Source organism: Anser anser (genome assembly GCF_964211835.1).
Source record: "Anser anser genome assembly, chromosome: 7".
Classification (NCBI taxonomy): domain Eukaryota; kingdom Metazoa; phylum Chordata; class Aves; order Anseriformes; family Anatidae; genus Anser; species Anser anser.
Window position 1 is genome coordinate 31,909,536 of NC_139727.1, and position 24,120 is coordinate 31,933,655.

At 38.5% G+C, this 24,120-nt stretch overlaps 1 protein-coding gene across 6 annotated transcripts in view; it reads left to right on the top strand.

Annotated features, from left to right (window-relative positions):
• VTI1A (vesicle transport through interaction with t-SNAREs 1A) overlaps positions 1 to 24,120 on the top strand; it is a 284,643-nt gene that overhangs the window by 94,669 nt on the left and 165,854 nt on the right. For 2 of the 6 annotated variants that reach the window (XM_083844103.1, XM_083844105.1), the window contains one exon: positions 3,210 to 5,538. The exons of the other annotated variants lie outside the window; for them this stretch is intronic. In XM_083844103.1, coding sequence (XP_083700229.1) covers positions 3,210 to 3,343 — 134 coding nt within the window. In that variant the 3' untranslated portion in view covers positions 3,344 to 5,538. Of the gene's footprint in view, positions 1 to 3,209; positions 5,539 to 24,120 lie in introns of those variants that run through there. 6 annotated transcript variants of the gene reach the window in all.

A 24,120-nucleotide genomic window follows, 5' to 3' on the forward strand; every position in this document is an offset into this window, starting at 1 on the left:
GGTCTCTTTTCAGTTTTGTCATGATAACTGCTTGAATTTCTTAAATCCCTCACTGTAAAATATGTGGTTTTTTACCTCCAGTTTGTAAATCTTTTTTGTAGCCCTTCTCTGTACTCCTCAGTTATTCAACACCCTTTTTAAAATATGGACTGGAGAAGTAAGCTTTCAATTCAGTTTGGTATTGCATTTCAGGAGAATATGATTCACGGGTTATTCACAAAGATTTTGCAAGACACCATGAGGCAGCTTCTGCGTTGCTTTTATCTTTTATGTTTGCCAAGTTATCACAGTGTGTCATACCAAGGCTGGTTTACTTTGTCTAACTGTAGAAAATGTGGTAAAGGGTGAAATAAGGTCTCCTGAGCACCCATGTTTCATGTTTTCCTCCTCTTAAACATGCAATTCCCACAACTGAGATCAGCAGAAGAGTAAGTCACGTCTACAAGTACCATGGAAACTTCTGTGGACTATAGAAGTTGGTACCACAAGTGACAACCCTAGTATGCCATTTCTCTCTCATGTGCTGATAACATCAACATCTCCTTTGCAGCCTTTAGTGCAGAGAAAAGACCACGATAAAGCCCCCATCTTGCTCCTGCCTTTGCCACCCTCTTTCTCCTGCCTCAGTCCATACTTTAATCACGGGGCCTGTAGAATGACTGCAAGTCAGTGTCTTAGGTGGGGTGATACTTTTTTTTTTTTTTCCTGCCTATGAATAACAGAGATCCCTGCTGGCTTTTTTTATTATGATTTGATGGTGATGTTAGAGTTTTAAAATGGGATGTGGCCTGGAGGGCATGTGCTTCAAAGTAGCTCACCTACTTTTCTTGGTGTATTGCAGTGTGTCCCTCTGGCAGGAGAAGTGTCAGAATCCTAATTTTTTTTTCACCTGTCTGCAAGATTGACATCTCCTGGGCTGCATGCTATGACTTACAGGAATTTGTTGTTTTCTGAAGCAGGAACATCCCGAAGCATGTCCTATTTGCAAACTTAGTAAGTGCTGTATGCAAAGTGGAAGAATACAGTGATAGGATAAGGCACAATTTATATCCTTTCAACTGCATCTCATTTTTATGACACTAACAAACAGCTCTGTGAGGAGATGGCAAACTTGCAGCAGAAATACAGCTGTGTAGTGGGATTCTTGCAGTTAGCTGTAGCCATTCCAAGGGATGGTGTAGGGCCAGAAATGACAGTCAAATTGCTGGTAAAGGAGGGGCATGTAGGTAACATTGCCGTGATCAGAAGTGTCCCACTAGTGGCCATTTGTAATTAACAATGGGGATGAGCTTGTAATTAGGCATCTGATTCTACTGTGTGAAATTTTAAGGTTGAATTTGACCTCTCAACATTTAGGTTTCCATCTTTAAGCAGTGACTACTTCTTGCATTATTCATGTCAGTAATCTCATGACATTATCTGAAGTGACTTATTTGTAAAAGGTGAGCAGTGTTAGCAGATGAGACCCTAAAGTCAAGAGACTGATTGAGACCCCAAAATACTGTTAATCATTTGAATGTGTTTTTTTTTTTGTTTTGTTCTTTGAAAACCTTTAGAAAAAAAAAAGTTTGTCTTCTCTACCTTTTTCTGGGACAAAGTATTAGGTGTTACAGAGAAGCATGCTGACATTTCCAATACAGCACTTGCAATTGCTGGTATGAACCAATTTAAAGGACAAACAACCTTAAAGTCTGTGTTAGCTTTCCTAATCATGTTCCTTTCCTTAGGAGATGGCAAGAATGTGAGATCCAATAGTTCTAGCTTCTCTTTTGTTCTTCACCATCAACTTGCAAATTTCTGGAAGGTTGAGTCTCCTTCATATTCAACTTCCCATTCCACGTAGGGAAGTTGACTATCTAGAATTGCTTAAGGACAACATTGTTGGAAAAGATATGTTCTATCCCTCCCACTGCAGTGTATGAAGTGTCAGGTTCTTTTTCTCGTTATTCATTTGTTTTTCTTTGTCTCTCCACTGCTTTGTAAGTCAAAATCCCATACTGAGAAGAGATGAGCTAATATCAGCCAGCGCCTCACCAGCGTGCATTTTTAAGGAACTTGATCATTTGGTTGCTTCTCATCCTCTGTTTCAGAAATTTCTTTGTGTGCAAGCAGTACAACTAGAAAAATGACTGTATTATTGTGTATGTCAGACATGTGACTTTAATATTTGTTTATGGAATTTTAACCCACGATAACTGAAAGAATAATAGTTTTGATATACATATAAACGTGAGGTGTCTGTCCTAGTTTGCACCGCTTCCACCTACCCTGCTTTCTTCAGATGAGCAACATTGAATGACTGGCAAGAAACTATAAAAAGCTGTCTGGGTTATAACTAACTGCCCCCACAGAAATTACATACCAGGTCTTTAATGGATCAAAATTTCCCTAAACTCTGAGTTAGAGTATTTTTTTTAAAGACCAAGAACCATCATTCTTATCTGCATTAGTATCCAAACTACCACCAAATCAAAATAACACTTCTCAGGCCATCTCTCTTCTTGTGTTTGTCCTAGCTAGAACAAACAACCGAGTTCATACAATACCCTACAATGCTAAAAGGTCTTAACTTTGGAATTCAACTTTTAAATGAAACAAGAAGAAAATGATTTTATCCGTTAGGGCTTCTTTCAAGACCGTTCTGTTCATCCAGAGTTTCTTGGCAGTGTGAATTAAAAAGGGGAGATTCTCAGCTAAGGGTGGCTGGCACTGTTTCATTTTTTTTAATCCAGGTATTACATTGCCAGTGCGTGAAGTTTTGTGCATTTTGTTTCTAACTGTGCATTGCATTGAGGAAATTCAAACTGTCTTGATAGGGCTGTCAATGCCTTCATTATCAGGTTGGGTTCCAGGAACCCATTTTGCTACTGCGTGACCTTTTATACCAGTCAATAAAGCCGGTGAATTTGTGCTGGTGTACAAATGAAATAAGACAGTAATGAGTCAGGCCGCAAAAAACAGCAAACAGCAAGGTATCGGTATATTTATCACTGGGTATGGCAGCTGCCATTGACCTGTGTAAAGAAGTTTTACACTGGTTTGGTTAAACCTTGCTTAAACATTTGTCTTCTGTGTGAATCATGCAATCCAGATCTCTTTGTGTCGTTAAATTAAATGTATACTCAAAATCTGCTTTAGATTGCTGTGTTCATACGATTTATAACCTACAGGGCTTTCTCCCACTTTGCTCACCTGGCTGTGTTTTGCAGGGGTCCTCAGGAGAGCGTGTGCTGGTGTCCTTCCAGACACCCCCAGTGAGTCAGGGAAGGGGAACAACTGCTTCTCAGGAGTGCCTTGTGTGCCTTCTTCAGACCGATGTGTTTTCTGTAACCACATTTATTAATATTCCTATTTTAATGCATCTGTGTATGTATTCACTGTATCAGGAGTGTGGTAGCATTCGGTTTTGTTGTCCTGAGCGCTGCTGTTTGTGTCTGCAGTTCAGTCTTTCAGCCCCGCGTATTTACCAGCCATTCAGGCCGCTTGCGGTATTCACGCATACATTATGTAAAATAAAATAAAATAAACTACATTATTAAGACTGTGGGGGCTGTGAACAGATTATTACAATTTGCCTATCATGGTAATGACACCTGTTAGAGGTGTGATACAAAAGGCAGTGACAGGCAGTGTAATTTAGTAATTGTAGCCATTGTACTGCGGAGCTGGTCAGTTCACCAGGCAAGTACAAAGAAAGCAGTGTTAAGGCTAAGCAGGGGTGGGTAAGCTTAATAGACAGAGCTGGTGCTCCGCTGAAAGAAACTTTTGGTGGAGGGCTAACTCCCAGGGGAAGGAGTTAGAATGAGTTGAAAAGAATGAACAGAAGTATAAAAATGGTACGGGTCTTCTTGTTTCTGTTCTTAAAGTGATAGAGGACTTCTGGTGGTGATCACGGCTTGTCCCACTTGCTCAAGGAGAGCAGAGGGAGAGAAGGAAACTTTCTGAAATACTGAAAGGCTAGCAGGCTATTCGTTTATTGCAGCCACAGCACTGAAGTAAGGCCAGGCTCGCAGTTGTCTCTTTCCTCATCTGGCAGAACATCACAGCTAGGTTTGGCAAAATTGTTTTTCTACTGAGGTGGTGATCAAGGAGTCACAGGGTCAGAAGGTAAATTTGAGAGGTCACAGAAAGCCACTGCTGTCAAGTCGTAAACTCATGCCCTGGACAGATCTGCGTGTATATGATTTGAGTGCTCGTCTGAGTGGCATCCCTGCCCCCTGCTATCTGAAGAGTTAAGTACGGTCTGAAAAGTTAACTGAGGCCTTCAGTGGGTTTTTTTTGCTGATATATAGAAACCATAATATTCATGGTGGGTTTGGTGTTTTATTTTTTTTATTAGAACTGAAGATACAAGGTCAATTTTGTTACTAGTTCCTTTGTAAGTGTGTTTGTTTTGTAAACAGTTTGGAGCACAGACCACAGCTTCCGTACCTTGGGCACAGAGGATTGAATGGTCAATGCTTTGTTAATAACAGCCAGCATTGCTTTCAATCACTTTGTGAGCCAAAGAGCAACACAAAGACCACACAAATTAACCTTTTCCCTGATGCAGTATCCCTATAGACTCCTAAGAGACTATGTAAAATGCATAGTCATTAATTAATTTTCTGTTTCTGTAATGATGAGAATGCCAAATAGCTTATAGACTTCTTATACCAGACCTGTCTTTTTTTTTTTTTGAAGTACTTTGAGCTTGCCTTTATCTCTTCCTCCCTCTACCCCCCATCTGGATATTTGATTTTCCAGCGAGTGTATTGGTCTTTTTTCATGAGAAGCTGTAATTATTGAACAAATTGTTGTCACAATGAAGACCTTTTTAGGGTTTCATGAGGATGCATTAGAAAACAATAGTCGTGCAAGATAAGTAGTAGACAGAGCACTGCAGCATATTAGGGCCAGATTGACTCATTTAACAGCTTTAAGAGAACAAGGAAGTAGCCTGAAGTTAACAAAGATCTGCACAGCAGGGCATTTATGCTAGCAAATACTAATTCACATTTGGTAAACAGTATAAACAGATTTGCAGGCAACACCAGGCATCCCATTTAAACGGATTAGGTGTGTCACTTAGCTATTGTCTGGGCTGAGGAATGTGGGGTGCTCAATATGCTCCTTGCAATTAGCCCAATTAGGCAGACACGCCCTTTGTGCAAGCCAGTTACAGGGCACTTAATCCATCGATTGGAAAGGTAATATTTCTTCTGTGAACTGAGAGGTTTGTCCTGTGGTGCTACTTGCATTTTTGCTGATTCCACACCTAGCCGTTAAACTGACCACGCTTCATGTGCCAGTCAGCTGGTTGATAAAGTGTATTTGATTTTTATAAACTGTGCAAACTGGTGTATTGACTTTGTTGCAGTCAGCTGACGGGTTGCTGCAAGAGGAAGGGAATACCAAAGAGCTTCGTAATTGGAGCAAAACCAAGTGTTAAATGGGCCATCCCTGTGGTCTCATGCTAAGTGCGGAGCGAGACTTATGTTCACAGTGCACCACCCTTACTAGTGACTTGCTTTTTTTTTTCCCAGTAAGGGTTAAAAACACAGCAAAGGATTCATGCGATATGCATGCTATTATCACTCATTTCTGGAGGAAGTGATTCATGTTACGCTGGGGCTGCAGAAACTCCCGCGTTCTTTGTTTCCTGCCTGTCATTCAGATGGTGAAGGCCAGTTTTCCAGTCTCCCCCAGCTAGTTGGAGGGTCAGTACAACGGAGTCCCTCTGAGGCTCGGGAGGAAGTTAGAGAGCCAGTCTCAAAGGCACCTTCCTAGAAAATTATTACAAAAGAAGGTTGAGTAAAAATAGGAGAAAAATGAGCTGGCATTCAGCCGAGCACTTGCACATTGTCTACAAACATCTGAATTAATTGTGAATTATACGCCAAAGTAAAATCGAGCTCTGTGCCAAGAGAGAGGAGCTGAAGCAGAGTGCATTTCTCCTTGCACACTCTCGCAGTCTTCTGCTGGCTGCATAAGGTCTCGGCGCTGAGCTGGGGAGGCAGCGCTGGGTGCGGGAGTGGCGGTGCAGGCTGGCAGCACGCTCCAGAGCTTCTGCACACCTCACAGCTGGCCTTTGCAGAGGCCTCCTCAGACTTGCACCCTAAGGGGTCACTGCAGTAGATTGGGCTGATACAAGCTAAGTCCTCAAACACAGGTGGTGAAATCCTTACCTAATGCATCCTGAGCTTCAAATCTGCCTAGGCCCACACTGTCGTCATCAGTGCCCATTTTATCAGTGATACTGTTTCAGAAATCCTTCCCTAGCTTTGTAAGGTTGCCTTTCTTTGAAGAAGCTTCTCAGGTTTGTAAAAGATCTTCCTGGAGGTAGAAATACAAAGTTCACAGAGCACAGGTAGGAGAAGAGATTTGGCATTGGGCTCCATTTCCTAAGGAAAGTGAAAGAATTTCCGGTCTGTGAAACCAAAAGGAGGTCATTCCACTTGGCTCTTCTAGGTTAAAGTATTGTGCATAAAATTATCATATAAAGTGTGAAAGAGTGCTTCTTTCAAACAGACAAGAAATTGGATCAAAGGCAACACACCTCTGCTTGAGAGCAGCCTTTACTTCTCGTGAAATCACTGGGGCTCCTTGAAGGGTTGAAGGCAAGGATGTGGCTGCTGCCCTGCTTGTGGCCACATTCAACCTTCCTGGAGTCAGGCTCGGTGTTTGTGTACGGTGTTTAAAGGGTAATAGCACTAAACGCTGCCCTCACAAACCACCATAATTACTTCTACTGCTGAAAAAAAAAAACAGAACATGAACAAAAATATCGTAGAAAAGCTATTTCTAACACTAGTGCTGCTCTTTATGGCTAAGTGGCAGCCATCATTTTTTTCCTAAATTATGTGTTCTTTTTTCAAGCATTTGGATGATGCAAACCAGATTTTTGTGGCAGCGTTATTGCTCATAGCCAAAAGAGCATTCAAGGAAACACTGTATTTCTGCTAAATTGCCATTTATTCAGAACACTTTGAGTTGTTTATCCCTTTTCATTCTCCTAACAAATCAAGTAGTCATTGAGCTTGTATTTCTGAACATAAGTTCAGTAATAATTTTAGGAAAAGTAAGATCTATCATCCAATTTTCAGAGGGTAGGGGGATATGCAAACTTCTGGCTCTCAGGCTATTTTTAAAAGGAAAACTCCCCAGGAAAACTGTTTTCCAGTAAAACTTCCTGTTTGTTTTGGATTTTTTTCTTACGTGTAATACTATAGTAGAATTTTTTTTGATGTAATTGCATTCTGGATGGTGTTCTGGAGTTATTTTTTGTTTTGTTTACTCATTGTCTGGAATGATGCTGTTAGCTTAGAGAAAGAATGATTGTTAGCATTCATTAGAAGAATACTGTGAATGCCTTTTTAGTTATTCACATTGCTTTTTATTCACTTTGAGTGTTCCTAATAGTAAGTGTTTAATGGAGGGAATGTTCCAGAGAAAAGAAATGGTAAGAGATAATCATGCAAAGGTATGTAATTATGAATATTTGTCTCAGGCATGTGAATATGAAAGTTCTTTGGGGTTCATCCAGTCAGCAAGTAAGAACAATAACGTGAGATGGAGGTGATTAATCTTGTGTTGCAGAGAGAAAAATAAGAATTGCAAGTAATCAAAATAGTATCTAGGACAAATAGTTCGCAGGCAATCCATAGGCCACACATGTTCACATGAACAAATTATTGAATTGTTTCAAGGTGAGCACATGTGTATACAAGAAAATTTTTGTATGCTGTCGTGAATGGAAAAATGTACTAATACAGTTGCATAAATTGTTTATTTTATGGATACTACACAATTCCATTTTCAAAACAGTTTCTGTTCTGCTTGTAAAGAATGGGAAGTACAATCATTAGCTTAGAACCGACTTTGCAATTCAGACTTTTACATTAAAGAAAGCAAGGTGACAGTCAGCTCTATCTAACGCATGCTATATCCCTGAAAACATTGTATCATTCACCTTTGAACATAATACTGCGATTCATTTTAAGATGAAAGCTTTTAGAAGCTAGAATGAAGGATCAAAATAAACATTTTTCTTTGTGGTATTTTCTGATTTGGGGCATTTCTGCACTGTATGTTCTCTTGTTCTGCCGTTTGGTTTCTGCATAGCTGCTAGTTCCCCTCTTTAAAAAGTCTGGAGTTTTTATAGGGATATTTTTTATCCTTACTAGGCATTGTAACTTTTAGCTCAATAGTTTTTAATTTGATTACAGTGAATTAAGTTTACCTTAGGATATTTGGAGCCCCATAGAGAGCTGATCTGATTAATTACTGTACAAAATAGATTGTTAAAATAACTAGGTTTTATGCAGTTTCTCTTTGTTCTTTCCCATAGCTTCTGCAATTCATAGACATTGATACTGCTGGATGAGTGAGGTTAAAGCAGGAGACGAGTTCCCACAGGCTTTCTCCCTTTTCTGATTTCAAGAACAGACTCCCATGGGTGTGGACCATGTGGATCCCCCCACTAGGGCTGCGGCGTGTGCCTGCCGGTGTGTTGAATCCCGTCTGTCAGTCCAAGTAGACCAGCAGAGGAATCAGGATGGCCTTATGTACGGGTCATTATGACTTTAGCAGCAAATGAACATCTCTAATGCAGAGTACAGACTTAAGTTTGTTTTATTTATGGTTTTAATTGTAGCAACCTTCAATAACCACAGCCAGAAAATATATTATACTGACTATCACTGCTCCTGGCCTGTGTAGCGTCTGGGCTATTTGTGAGCAAGCAGAGTCGAGTCCTCAGCGCTCAGGACATCGCTACTCTTTTTTATGGGTTTGCACAGGTCAGGGAGGTTGGTGGTTTGTATAAGCAGATGTGGTCCTGCTCTTGAACCAGTCCTTAGCATAGACACGGCTTCCAGTCATATGCTTCCTTGTATGACAAAAGTGGTTTATACCACTCTTGGGCAGCTTATCCCCCCGTCTGCAATTTTGGCAGGCTCAGTGGTGACAAAGTGGACACAGTTTTAAGCTGGGTGGTGCAACAGGATATAAGGGTCATTCTGAAGGGAAGGGAAACCACCTGTGTTGGCCACGACTTGTATTTTTGCTGGATGCAACTGCACAGCAGGAACTAGAAGGGGGAAGCCACCACGTGCTCCATGCTCCCAGGGCCTTCGCGTGTCTGTGTGCCGCCAGAGGTGGCGAGGGGCAGGTCTTAGCCCAGGGCAAACAGTTCGCTGCCTTTGTTCACTCCCTCTTTCTCCAGCACAGATCAGCATGAATAAAAATGGTGCTTTTCTGGAGAGAGGCAAACTGGCTAATACAATCTCATCAGCCTTTATACCTCGGACTGGGGGTTTCCAGAGTTAACTCAGGTCTGTAGCCGTGAAGCCCAATATCAATCTCTTCAAACGGGCCAGGGATTTCCAAAGCTGAATCAGGTTTGTAGAGATAAAGTCCACGATTTTTTGTCTTCAAACAGACCGTGCGGCCTTCAGTTTGTGAGAGATTTGTTAATGCAACCCTATGCGTTTTCTAGCTCTGATTCATTTATAGATTTTCTGTGATTTTTTCAAATCTTCCATTTAAGCTTGGCCATTTGTAATTTTCCTCTGACAGCTGGAGAAGTGGTGTGAAGGGAGGAGAGCTGCGATGTTACTTACTTTCCCCTTTTGGGGTATAGGCCTCATTTTATGGAACTATTGAAAGTTCTCAGTAGTTTAGTCCCTTTTTGAAGCAGGAAAGGCACTGCTGCACTGATGTCATCAAAGAAAAATGAGCTGGTATTGAGCTGAAAAGTGCATAAAAAGTTTATGGATCTTTTAAAAAAGTTTTACCCTGAACTGCAGCAGTGGATTTTAACCTGAACAAAACCAAATCAAGTGTTAAACCTTTCCACATTTGGATTTTGTAATGGTAACTGAAACTTTAAAGGCAGCGTGAGAGAGACGAAGTACTTAGTGAAAGGCCATGGCGATGTGCGCTGCTGAGGCATCCAGAGCAGGAGCAGGGCTGGGCCTGCCGGAAAGAGATGCTAAAACTCACTTAAACTAGTCTGGTGCCAAGAATTTATCACCCATCTGTTTTGCCTTGATTTTATATTTCATTATCACCTGCAAAAAAGTCTGATTTCTGAGTATTTATTGTGAAATTAATAAAAGAGTTTACAAGGCAGTGCTGTAATGCACTCCAGGGTGTGTCCTGCTGGCCTGGTGCCATTTCTGAAGTTGCTGGAGTTGTTGCTCATAAAGTTTGTGCTTCGGTTTGTGGTCAGCGCAGAACAATATCCCAGGAAAAATACTGCATAGTGCTGGCAGTGCTACCTGGCGGAAAGCTAGCTGGCATGCACGGCCCCAGACTGTGTAAGGGCTGTGCCTATAGCAGGCTTTATCCTGCGCTGTACCTGATGTGGCACCGAAGTTGTGACTACTTCCTTATAGTCACTGTCATGCTATTTGATTCTTTTCTCAGAAACTCATATACGAGATATATATCAAAGATGTTTGTGATAAGATGCATCTTTAGATACGTATATACGTATGCATATATGTTTAAAATGATGAGGAGCTAATCCTTAAAGAGAAGTCTAAAGATGAGGGAAGACTCTTGGAGCTAAAAAGTTGAAGAGTTTCTTAATCCATTGCTGTCTTTTCTCAGCAATGTAGACCACAGGAGTTGTGAGATTAGGTATCTTTTTAAGAGTTGTAATTTTGCCTGGCATTGTGTAGGACTCGGGTATATTTTAATAAGCGTTCAGCACTGCCTTTTAGTAGCAACTGCAGCTTCTGTGCATGCCAGCACTGGGCAGCCTCAGTCAAGTAGCTTTTTCATTTACTATTTCTTTTTCTTTTTTTTTTTAATTTACTTTTGCTTTCCATAGTGCATGCTATTAACATCTAAATGAGTTTTCTGCAAATAGGCCAGGAATTTGATCAACTCCAAAATATAGGACATACTTAAAGGGTTTCTTTCAGTGTTTGGCCACTGTGTTTTGTTTTTTTATTTCCTCTCTTCCCCCCCACCCACCCCCCTTTTTTTTTTAAAGTGTTCAGGTTAGTTCTTTTTAATTTCTTTTCAAAGGAAGCATTGTTAAAAGTTTAAGCCTGGTAGACTGAGAAAATTTAATTAACCAGATTTTTGATACTTAAAATTGTACTTATCAATGGGATAATTGCAGGGTGTTGGGTGCAAAATGTATATGCTGAAGTTTCTTTAAAACTTCTGTTGCTTATTATCATTACTTTGTTATTCAATTAGTATAGTGCTTAAAGGCTCAAACTATAATCTAGACTTCACTGTAGTGAGTACTGTACAAGCACATGGTATGATTTAGGATGTGAATGGATGATTGTGATCAATTCAGCTGTGGTAGCTTCATGATTTGCTTCTCAGATGAGCAACGATAACCAATTGTATATTAATTACTGCTTTGTTGCAATCAATGCTGGCTTGCAATGGTGGCTTAAACTGATGTACTTTTCTCTGTAACTGCAGTGGTTTAGAAGTACATAATGGAGTAAGAACATTCAGTTCAGGCAGTGAATGGATGCCCCTGGGCTTGCAGCAATTTCATCAGCTACCTATAGCCAGAGTCCTGGAACTGAACTACTAAGAACAGGGTACATGAGGTTTGGGAGAAAAAGAAATGTTAGGAGTTAAGTGCAGGAGGTTTCCAACATCCAGTACTATGCCCCATAATACTGTTCCTGTCTGACTGCTCCATATTTTTCTGCTTATTCCGCTAGTGCAGACCTTAGAAATCCTGAAAATCTTCCATCAAACCTTGTGGACTATTAATTTCTTCCTCTGCTGTTCCAGTCACAGTTATTTTGAGGCATGGTCCTTTACTCAATGTGTAGTGGTAATTAATGCCTTTTGCTTTTGTGGAAAACTCCTTCAACAAGTGCCTCATGCTGCCCAGAAATGCAGAAGCATCTCAAATATTTTAGGGTCAACACCAAATCATTCAGGAACTAGCTAGCAAGTCATCTTATTTGGAGTATAGGTGTTATGGCTTTCTGTTTGGACCTTTCCTGGGTTAGCAAGCACAGTCATTATTGGTAGTGTTAGGTGATGGTTGCACTTGATGATCTTGTAGATCTTTTCCAACCTAAATGATTTTATGATCCTATGATTCACCAACTTAGAGATGTGGTCTGCACTTCTCTGAGCTTCCGAAATAGAGAATTTGTTCCCTTGCATAGCACAGCAGTCAGAAGGGAAGACAATATCTATATGGTTAAGGTTTGTGCGGTCTATCTTCAAATGCATTGGCAGATTTTATATAAATCCCCAAAACACAAAGTAGTTACTTAATGCTATGTCAAATATATCACTTACATAATTGATATGGATAAAATTTGATATGTGCATGCATATCCAGTTCTAGACTGAGCACATGAACTACTTTTGTACCTTTTCTCCAAAGAAAATTAACTTTTTCAATTTCAGCCAGTGTTGATGGTGGTTGTCTTCTTTCTATAGCCATCTCCAAAAGTATGTTATGAAGTAAAGGACACAGCTGCTGTCCTTTCACAACTTACATATATAGACAAACACTGGTTCTTATCTTTTATACAAATGAAGTTAATGAATGTGTGTTAAAGGTAAAGCTGTGCTCTTCTCCCCTTGTGGCTGAAAGTTCTGCCAGTCAGAATTTCAGTTTACAAAGCCAGGTTAAACATATGATGTGGATTGGATATTTTGTTGATTGATTAATTTATTGCTTCACAGTCTGTTTAGGAAGAGGCAACCTACATTACTTTATGATTTCAATATGAGAGTTAGCTATGGGCCAACTCCAGTTCCTTTTATTGTTCCACTTGGAAACAAATTCTTATTTCTTGCTTTGAATGGCAATCTGTCAGCCAATAAGCCAGTTTTAAACTAATTATTATAGGCGTGAAGGCCTGCAACAGAAATGAAGATTTCTCCTGTTTTGTTCGCTTCAAAAATTGATGTCCTTTCTCCTAAATCACAAAAGTATCAAAAATGAGAGTAAGCAAATAACAAGACCTTTTTATACACCACAAAAGTGTGTGTTTTTTTCTCCACTATCTTCTGAAGCTGTCCATACTTAGACATAGGATAAGAATAGCCATTGTTATTGCCATTAAAACCTCTGTGCACCCTGCATATACTATAAGTGTTATGTAATTCACCAGCTTTTCAGCTATGAGGGATCTTTTTACCCCTGGCCAGATCAGCAGGAAGTAGGTTTGTGGATTTTTTGGCTTTCCTTCTTAGTGTGGAACAGGGTCTGCTTTCTGTGCTCGTTTGTGACTTTTGAAGAAGTCACCCAGGTTCTCAAGGGCTTAGAACGCCGGCACGTCCTTGATCTTTCTCATGCTCTTCCACTCAAGCACAGTAATGGTGGCTTTTAATCTTATAGGCTTTTTTCATGTTTGTTAAAGGATTCTGCAAGGAACTTCTGTTTCTGGTGTATGTTGGCTTATAGGATAGATGTTCTGTGGCTGATTCTGAGCTAGACATGTATTTGATTGCAGTGTTTCTTGCTGTTGATCTCTTTTCTAATATCCACTTTATATACATAGTAATATATTAATTCTCTCATTAAAAATTTGTAGCTATCTTCAGTTACCCATTCTTGCAAACAGAACTTTCCCATGGGGATGTACTGAGAATGTTGAGGTGACTTCAGTAAATACCTGAAGTTTAACTTGAGATCCCCAAAAATAAAATGTGGTTAAAAGGCCATGGACATATATCCCATCTTGACCTTTTTATTTGTTAGAACGCTTCAGGCGAGAGTAGATAGAGAAAAGGAGAACAAGGACACTGTAAAATGCTGCAGTTGCGGCTCTTTTCGAGTTGCTTTCACATTCTGATACCCCATTAAGAGTTCAACAGCGTGCTCTGAGAAATGCCTGTTCTGCACTTGAATATCTGGTTTCATGGAAATGCTGCAGCGCGTGCTTCCAAAATGATGATGACTTATATTTTCATTCTTTTTTTTAGACTTAATATGTACAGTGATTGAAGAGCAAAACCTTAATGTTAGGGTGCTATTTAAATACAGATTTCTAGTGTTCATGAAACGGTATGTGTGTACACAGAAGAATGAACTCAGTTCACGAACAGAACTTCATTCCAGGTAGACACATTTATTGTATTGTGTATCCAGGCCTCTCCAGACACTCAGCTTAACTTTGTTCATGGTCTATACCCAAAGAGGAACCATAGTTCAAGTAGAATTGCAGGTCATCACATGGCTGTGTAGTTGAGGCTGTGTAGATCAAAGGCACATTTATGCAATTAGGAAAGAAGCACTATCTAGAATCACAAAGCGTATGGAAACCATACATTTTTCTTCACCTGGTCTCTTTCATTTAAGCCCATGTCTCTAGTCTCTGCGAGAAACACTAAAAACTCATATCTTCCTATCTCACATGTTGTTGCTAAGCTCTTGAATAGATGAAAGGATGTTCACTATATCACTGGATCTTGCAGTTGACCACAGTGGTATGTTCTAGTTGAGGAATTTGGCGATTACTTGTGCTTTAGTGGAAATAGTTGAAAGAAGATGGTATTCTCTGTAAGTCAACCTGTTAGAGTCTGGCCTTTATGCTAGATCCTTCCTTCCTGCATAAACAAGGCAATGGAAGATTATTCAGGCTTCGTAGGTAGTATTAGTAAAAACATGGACTGACCAAATGCAGGTAATGTTCAACTTGGAGAAAGATTTTGTCGAATCTTGTTACGAATTGTTAAAATACATAAATGTTCCTAGAAGTAGATGGGCATTGTGTGGGTAAGGAGAAATATCGTTTTCAGTTAGGCACTGGAAACTTGGTTATATTTTGGAATTCCCAGAGGAGAAACACTGGCATGATGTCTAACAGATAATGACAGAGGTGATGTCTAAATTAAACATTCATGTTCCTTCACATGGCTATTTGCTGAAATATTTATGTTGGAATATATTTAATTCTTTTTTATGATTAAAGTTTGCACAAAGTATGCATGTTTGTTTACACCCCAGAGATTAGGGTCAGTGTTAGGATGTGAAAGGCAACTGATTAGATACTACTTTGGTTTAACAATTATGTATTTATTTTTTCATAAGGTTTCAAGTAAATTTAAAAGTATATAATTATTTTTTGTCTTCATAAAGTTGTTGAAATCTCATGGGTTTCTATAAAATGGAAGCTGTTATAAGAAAAACAATGTATGTTGAACTAAACAAAAGACAATCCTATGTCACTGCTTGTATTCAGAAATATTAAAAAAAACAGTTCTGTAAAGGTTAACGGTGGTGGTTGGCAACCCTATTGATGGGTTTATTTTTATCATGGGGATTTTGTAGGTTTGATTAACAAACATTGGTTGATTTTTGCAGAATTTTCTTGTGTATTAAAGCTTAAACTTTCCACATCTTTTGGTCACAAGTGTTTCTACCAACTGCTTCTGGTCCTTCAGTGGCAGATTTTCAGCTCTAATCTCAGTAGGTTCTAATATCTAGGTGACACATGAGGTTTGCAAATCTGACTTACACGACACCCCTAATATATAGTATTCCCTGAGCATCCACATGTTTCCAGATCTTTTCACATATTAATACTTTTTTGATTTTATCATAGTGTTGTTGCTTTTTTTTCCATTCTCATTGCTGCTTCAAATAGCTTCCAAGCCTGTTGCTTCTTTGCATTACCTCTCCTTGTTTTATATGCCACTAGCTTCCTATTTTCTAGCTCACTGAAAACAACTTTTCAAGTACTTTCTGTGCTATCTGAAACTCAGTTCTTGGCTCCTGTTCTTTTATGAGTGCCCAGTTGGTCAGCTAATGATGATTGCCTCCATCACCCACTGACTGGTTCTGGCTATTTTGCTACATACAGAGCCTCAACAAAAATTAATTCTGCTCATGAATAGTGGGTATGATTCCATCCTATAACTAAACTAATCTAATGGTGAGCTGCCACTGAAGGGCACAGGTACAGACCTCCTCATCTATACAGCAATAGGTAATTTTGTGAGACCTCTTGATGTACTATTAACTTTACACTTCGAGGTATTTACACTTAGTGAATTGAAAATTTACCCTGCAGCAGAAATGGGAGTATACTTAATGGTCAAAGCATCTGTTCTGAAGTAACATCAGATACGACTGAGGAGAATACAGCAAGGCTTGGGTGAACACAGGGAACATAAAGTAATGTCTGTTTGTGCTCTCACGTCCTGAGCTGTTAATCCAAGCCCTGACATGAATCTTGATAGCCCAACTGGTTTATCTAAAGTCTGGCAAACAGGAGCAGAATAAATGTCTGGGAAACATCGGCACTGTTCTGGACAGAACTCTGTCTGTACTATGGCTCGCCATCAGACCTGTATTGACACAATTTTCCTGTGTCTGCTTATTGAAGAGTTTATGGCCGTTTTGCTGCAGGAGCATGATGTGGGGTATCTGTTTATGTGCCTTCAGCTCTTTATATCCAGAAGTTTCCATAGGTACTTTAAAATTTTGCAAGATTATTTTATTGTTCATGTGCACTTTCATCATATTTTTGCTTGAATTTTGTAGTCCTTCAAAGCTACTTTTTTGTGAAAAAGCTGATTTTCTTAATTGCTTTTTCAAATTTTTATTCTAAAGTTTATGAAGTTGTCTTTAATCCCCAGCTGATTATTTTTCCCCTTTTGAACTCTTATTTCTTGAAAATCTTGCGTTATAGCTATTTGATTTGAGAAAAAGTGTTTGCAAAACATATCTATGTATTTTAAACTTCTATTTTTGCCACTCTTTACAGTCTGAAGGGCTGTATTACAAATTCCAGTGTATTTATTCATTCCTGCTAGAGAGGCCAAATTAGTTTTTTTCTTTCTTCTCCCATCTGATATTTTGACTTGGAGAATGTTGTAACATTTACATATATACATACCTATACATACACACCTGACTGTCGGTATATCACGACACTGTCCCACAGGCTTCATAAAACTAGAAGATTAGCCTTAATTGTCCACCTTTCTCTAACAAAGCTTGCTGTTTTTCTGCCAAACACAGCAATCAATATGGGATGCTTCCAAAGGAAAGAAGTTGTACAATTTGTGAGAGACATATTTTTTTTTCCACATAGGTTGTTTGAATACTGCAAATTGGCTACCGTAATTATGTAACTCAAGTTAGAATAACTGAAGAAAGAAAAGATAACTTGCTCTTTAGCTCGTCAATGGCTCAAGATAAATTACTCTGCTCTAGGCTGAAGTTAAGTTCCTATCCAAAGTAGATATTTGGGTATTTTGTATGATTTCCTATTTAGCTTGAAGACTTTCTTTTGACATTACAGAGATGTCAAGGCTAAATTCAGTTCAATAATTTCATGATTAAACATTTATTTTAAGTTAGGTTCCTTCCTCTCCAGCGTCGGGAGACCAGTCTTTCTGAACCAGCACAGACATTTTTGAATATCCCCCTAAGTGAACGTTAGCAAGGAATGAATGAGAAATGAGACATTTTGATGTTTTGAAGAGATTGAAGGCAGACAAAAGATGATTTACTGAAGATTTTGTGAAGGAACACCAGTGGCTTTACTTGATAAACAAATCCAAGTCATTCAGATGAATGCTTAACTCTGGAAGTAAATGATTTTTTTTTGTTGTTTGGCAATTTTCATGTGTTCCATCCTGTCCATTCGGGGGACGTATTGTTTTACATTGAATTAGGTAGATTTTACTATTTCTTAAGCAGGGAGTTTGCCGTGGCCAGATCATAGTATTGACAAAATATTTCTTCCTGTATGTGAAGATTTTTTCCACGGATCTCCAAAATACTGTCCTCTTGTTACTTTCCCAAAACACATACAAGAGGGATGAACAGCTGACATGTGCTATTGGAAGTCAGACTAAAGAAGCCAACCCCTTTTTCTTCATATTGGCATTCATGCTTAATATTAAGATGAGTTATCTTCCTGTAATTCCTACTAGCTTACTGAAGCTTCTGTAAAGAAGATTAAACTTTTTTTTTTTTTTTTTACAATGGTGAGATGTTACATGCTTTGATAAGGAAATGTTTCTTTTCTCTATGTCAGTTGTTAGTAATACAACAATTGTTTGGTAGTATTTCATTCACACTGGCACTCTTAAAATAGTGGCTGCTGATTCATTTTTAAGAAAATAATTACTTGTTTCTAACATCCCTAAAGAAATAATTATGTAATAAAAAATTATGACTGACATATTCATTACCTATAACAAGTGCAAGTATTTCTTGAAATTTTAAGCAATTTCATAGGGTTTTATATTTAAATATTGAAACCTATTAAAATTGCCCATGGAGATTTGTGGGAGAGGTTATCTATGGGGCCTCTGCTAATTAATTATGATATATTTTATTTCCATGTGATTTGTCACTACTAGTCCTGTAAGGACTACAGGAAAAATCATTTGTTTAATCTGACTGGGACCTTGTGGCATTTAATTGTAAGCATAACTGTGATACAATAAATCCAAATGAATTTGGACAGTGATTAACAGGGAGCTCCTTGATATGGTAATGAGATTAAAAAAATGGTTCCGAAGTGTTTCTGTGGATTTCATTAACATTTTTGCAACTAAACAATTTTTAGGATAAGAGTGGTTGCTTGCTGTTGACCAGGATACATTACTGGTACAATGTAACCTGTGTGATGAATATGTAGCATGAAAATATGTTTATGCCTGTATGTAATGTCTAAATACTTATGTATGTGTACATATGGAAAGTGTAGAAAGAAAATACAATATAGAAGGCTTATGCTGTATTTAATTTGGTGAGCTGAACAAAAATACACTGCAGAGTTAACCTTATTATGACATATATTTCAAGCATCCTAAAATGTACTGCTTAACTAATCACACATATGTAGTTCTTGCCCTGAAAGCTTATTGTCTAAGACACCTGCAAATATTTAGACATCTGCATAGCTTTACTACTGTGAGTAATTCTACTGATTTTGTTTATCTGTTTTTGTGGGATTTATGCCCAAATGTATCATCAGATGGCAAATTTACAGCATAAGAATGAGAAAGAAGGAGAAAAAAAATCAGAAATATGATAGTTATTCAGAAAGCATATATGTTGATCCTTTCAGATGCATTGTCATCACATGGCTAAAAAGCCCAAGTTTTAAAGAATGTATCTATAATTTTGATATTTAGCAAATAATAAATATCAATAATATAGCAAAACTATAGAGAAGAAAAAGAGTATTTCCATTAAAAACATCAAACTGCTGCTTGAACTTCAAGGCAAAGGAATTATTTGTTTGTTTATTCTTGCAACTCCCCTTCTGTTTGTTTTAGTCTTTTTCCAAAACTTGTTTCATCTTCTGCTGTGCTGGTCTGTAAGTGAACTTGATATCATCTGCAATTGTTTGATCATCTTTCTCTTCTTTATACTTTTTATTTTAATACTTTCATTGCTGAAGAAGAAAATGTTGGTTGATTGGAATATTGAAACCGGCATTCTTTGTAACCAGCATTCATGTAACAGCAGTGAATTATTCATATTCTGCCCTGGCAAAATGCTTTTCCATGCTCCAGAAGGAAAAGTGGCTCGGTTTTCCACAACTCCATTCCTCAGCGGTATGATTGCTAACTAGAGGTCACTATCAGCTGTCACTGTAACATTGAGCTTCTTCACCAGTGGAAATTAGACTGTACCACAAACTGGAGACCTAACAGAGGTCACCATTTTGTGGCTTAATGAACAAGCAAGACTTGAATTTCAGACTTACTGCCAGCCCTCAATGTATGGCATTTCCCTTTAGAATCTGGCTCAGGGAAATCTTTAATATGAGGAACATCCAGTATATGGGTGCTTGTTTGTTCATTTGTTTGTTTTCAGTTACTTAAAAAGGGGCAGATGCAGTTCAGCTGGAGGGGGAGTACCTTAATACTCTCATATGGGATGCTACAAATGCCTATCTGCTTTATCCACCTTTGTGCTGAGGTTTCTGCACTGAGCTCAACTTTATGCCTAGTTATTTGCTTGGCCTTCTACAGCCAGCAAACTCTTCCATGCAAGCGTGTTCTTTGTACTACCATGTAAGTTTGTCCACTGCGTTCCTTGGCCCCTGTATTTCTTTGTGTTAGTCATTCCCGTAGCTGCCTCCTGTGTGTGCTGTCCCATGAAATCGCTAGAGGAGGAGCCTCAGTTTTTCTTAGAGCTGATGTGATGGCAGTCCAGTCACCAGCATAATACAGGTTTCATGTTTCCATTTGGATGTAGAATTAGATAAAGGACTTTGAGACATCCTCTAACCCATGATGTGAGTGGTTTAGCTAGTTTTGTTTTGTTTTGAATCTGTGTTTGAATCAGCAGATTTATTCAATTTGATAAAGGGTTTTACTTGATTAAATATCAAAGAATTTTATTTATATAGGGCATATAGGTACTGTTTATTTAGAGATTACTGCAGCTGCCCAGTTGCAGTTCACTGTTAGCTGCAGAGCTTGCATGATGGAACTTTCATAGTACCAAGCAAAGCTTCCTTCCGCTCAGGGCTTGGTACCTGAAAAGAAGAGAGGAAACACATACTGACAGTAGTGCTGAAATCTTCAGCACAGCAATGATTAGCAATAGCATGTAACCAACCAACAGTCCATTGTTTGATTACAGCCATTAATTTGACACAATCCTCATTGCAGTGGCATCGCAGTCATTATTTCAGGCTGCTTGCAAACTCAACAACATAGTTATGTCATTGTAAATTGTTTTCATTTTCCATCTATGAAGACTTTTCTTGTGCCTGTGAGAGTTAGAAATGTGTTTCTGAAGAGAGCTTAGATGTTGCAGCTGAATATTGCAGCTGAGAGAGAACACTGCATCAAATTCTGCTTCTGTGTTATCGTGGAATATGCAGAACCTTGTTCAAAGGTTGCACAACAGCCATAGTCTACATGTGTTTTTTTTTTTCCTTTTTTTCTGTTGAGAGACATATGATAAAAGGGCTGTGAGCTACCTAGACCTCAGAGTTGCTTAATAGCTTGTGGGAGCTAGCTACTTGCCAATTTTAGAGCATCGGTCTATCTGACTTAACCACATGTAGACTTACTGGCAGGTCTACTCAAATCAGTGGTGTAATTATTTACTTCTTAAAGAGAAAACAGGCATGCAGTATAATGACCTTACAATAACTTCCAGTTTTATGTGGAGAAAAATAAACAGTTGTCATTTCCTTGTTATTTTGAGGTTTAAGCCTTTACCACAAAGGTTTTAAATATTTACTAACTACTATGTTCTCTGAAATTTCTCTATTTAAAAATACAATGAATTTATTCAGGGCAGTCTTTCTATTGCAACAAGCTTCACAATCTCGATTAGAGAACATTATAAATGAATGCGTTTCCACTTCATTTTTCTTGGTATTACTTAACTCTTAATTCAAAGAGTTTATTACATTTAGTATTTTAGCTGCCAGCTTTGCATTTGTTTTTTATTAAATAATTCAAAATATAAAGGCTTTTTTTTTTTAATTTGTGATACAGCTACATTCATAGAAAAAATATTTTGGGCATTATAAGTTTTCTAGTGTCACACTAAAGGTTTTCAGTGTCATATCTCAAAAAATAGCTTCACATCAAAATTATGTTGATGTTGAGGAAACTGAGTAAAGAAGTATTCACTTATTTCTTTTTTATTACTGTTACATTTAAATCCAGTCCGAAGAGGAGAAAGTATTCTGATTTAGCAAGATATTAATTGCTGTATGTTACCTACCTTACCTGATGTGGGTGGTTAATAATTCCATTGCTCCTTTTATACCTTTTTACTTATTTCTAGTAGCTACTCTGAGATCTTCTAGCACTCAGCATTAAAAAGAGATGAAGCTGCAACTTGGCTATGACTAGGGAAGGAAGCAATTCTAGGTCAGTTGTACAGGACTAATGGCCTGGTGGAGCTGGCCATAGGAATTATTAACTTAGGACGTGTATTTGTGAAGCAAGAATTGTATCATTTCAATTTCTAGTATCTTCTAAATGTATAACCTCTGAGGTTAGTCATATCTAGGCTTTGTCTTTGGAAATACCATTTTTTCAACCCTTTTTATTTCAAATCCAAGTGGAAAGTTAAAACATTGGTCTTTTTTTTTTTTTTCCCTCACTGAACAGGAAGCTCTGCAGAGTTTTGGCTTGGAAACACTGGAATGTTTTGTTTTAGTTGGAAATCTTGAAATGAAACTTTTCAGTATTCGCAAACCACGTCAAACTATTTCATTCTGGGTTGACCTTAACCTTTGTTACCCCAAATTGCTACAATCCTCTGTGGTAGTTGTAGTCCTAGCATGTAGGACTACACTTACGGCTGGTACACTGAAAGCATTTGGCTTTCTGGAGAAAACACATCTCTGTAACATCTTGCATCGGTTAGATCAGATGGCAGATTACAAAGTTTAGGATGAGAGCCTGGATTCAGCCATTTTAGTTAGATCTTGCGGAGAAAATGTCACTGTACACTGGTTGGAGGTTAATGCCCAAAGAGCTTAGACTATGGGAATGAAACTCACAGTGCTCCCAAATGTGTGAGTCAAGGTGATCAAAGTCGCAGATGGTTTGTCTGATTCCTACCTGTAGCAGGTGAGGAATGCTCACACATCTTTTGCCGTCTCTGCTGTTGTGGTGATGGTACAGGAAACACTAGCCTTAGCCAGATACCTGGTAAGGAAAGAAGGGCAGAAATCTGATAATATTGTCTTAAATCACTTCAACCAATTGTCGACTAAATCTATTCTCAAAATATTATTGGACAAAAATTCTCTTTTCTGTGCTATTCCTCCTATGTACAATAGCTCAAGCAGAAGTACCTTAGTATCAGAATGATCCAAGAAGAAACTTTTTGGTTTGCATCTATGTTTAATCTGATTCAGCCTACGGTGAAGCTAAATCGTTCCAAAGCAAAATCAAAAACCCTCAGTAAAATTCCTACATGGCTTAGCATGAAGAACGTCACAATATCTGGGGTCCTGTGCTGTACATAAAATTTAAATCTTTATTTGTAAATTAAAAATGGTAGCATTAAAAAAAAAAGAAAAAGAAATCTAACTTTGAAATGCATATTCCTTCTATTATCCCATGACATTTCATAAGTGAAAGCTGCCCTCCTTGCAAAGCAGTGTGCATGTGAGCAGGCTGCCGTGTCCTAGCTGATGGACTCCGTCCAGTGCTGTTTAGCCAAGCTGCAGACTGGCCTCGCAGTGCTCCTTTAGCTGATCGAGCAGCAGCATACTCACTTTGTAATTGAGTAAACAAAGGCACTGACAATGTTGATAGCTGGCATCAGGAGCACGTGTTTTGTCTTTGCTTTCAAAAGCTGGTTTTAGTTCTGAATAAAATGCTAGAAGAGAATGCTAAAAGATTTGTATAAATGTCATTTTTTCCTGCTCTGTTGATACATTTTTTGTTTTCTAGAAGTATATGTCATTAAACATATATTTCTCATGTCCACAGGGAGAAAGAGCAAACATAACTCAGAGGATTTATGAGTTTTCAAAATCTACCATAAAATAGTACAAGGGAAATTGCTGAACATATCTGAAATAGCTTAAAATTTACTTGTACTGCTTGTTGTCCTCTTAGTCTGGATAATCACCATATTGTTATCTCCTGAAGTGACATGCCAAAGTATGTGATAGCAGAAGCCAATGTGAAAAAAGGTAGCAGTGTGGTGTTCTAGAGCACTGGAAGGATGCAGCCATTGCTCAGCTGTAGTTTCCGAATGGCTAATACTCCTTTAGGATGGGGGTGGAAGATGAAAGCAGACACTTCTGCCTTCGCTTTTGCCATGCTATGTTCTCAGTTTGTTATCCAAGATGAGTGAAACGAGAGTCATATACTTGCAGCCTCAAATATCACTCTGTATGTTTAAGCATCTTAGCACAGGCTGAGAGGTATATGCAGCCTACTAAACTGGGAATTGTGGGGTGGGTGGTTGTTTTGGTCTTGGTAACAGAAAATGCGGGTCATCTTGGGTGGGGAAAGTAGGTATATTTTTATGCAGAGCCCAATACTAACAAGTAAATATTTACCTTGGAACGGTAATGTCATGTTACCATGCTATTTCATTGTAGGAATAAGTAAAAGGTAAATGTTTGCTTTTTAGTTTCTGTCCTTGGTGCTTTTAATATAATACAGTTTAAAATCCTTATATCTTAAAAAGGCAGCTTTCTCTTTTTACAGAGAAAAGAT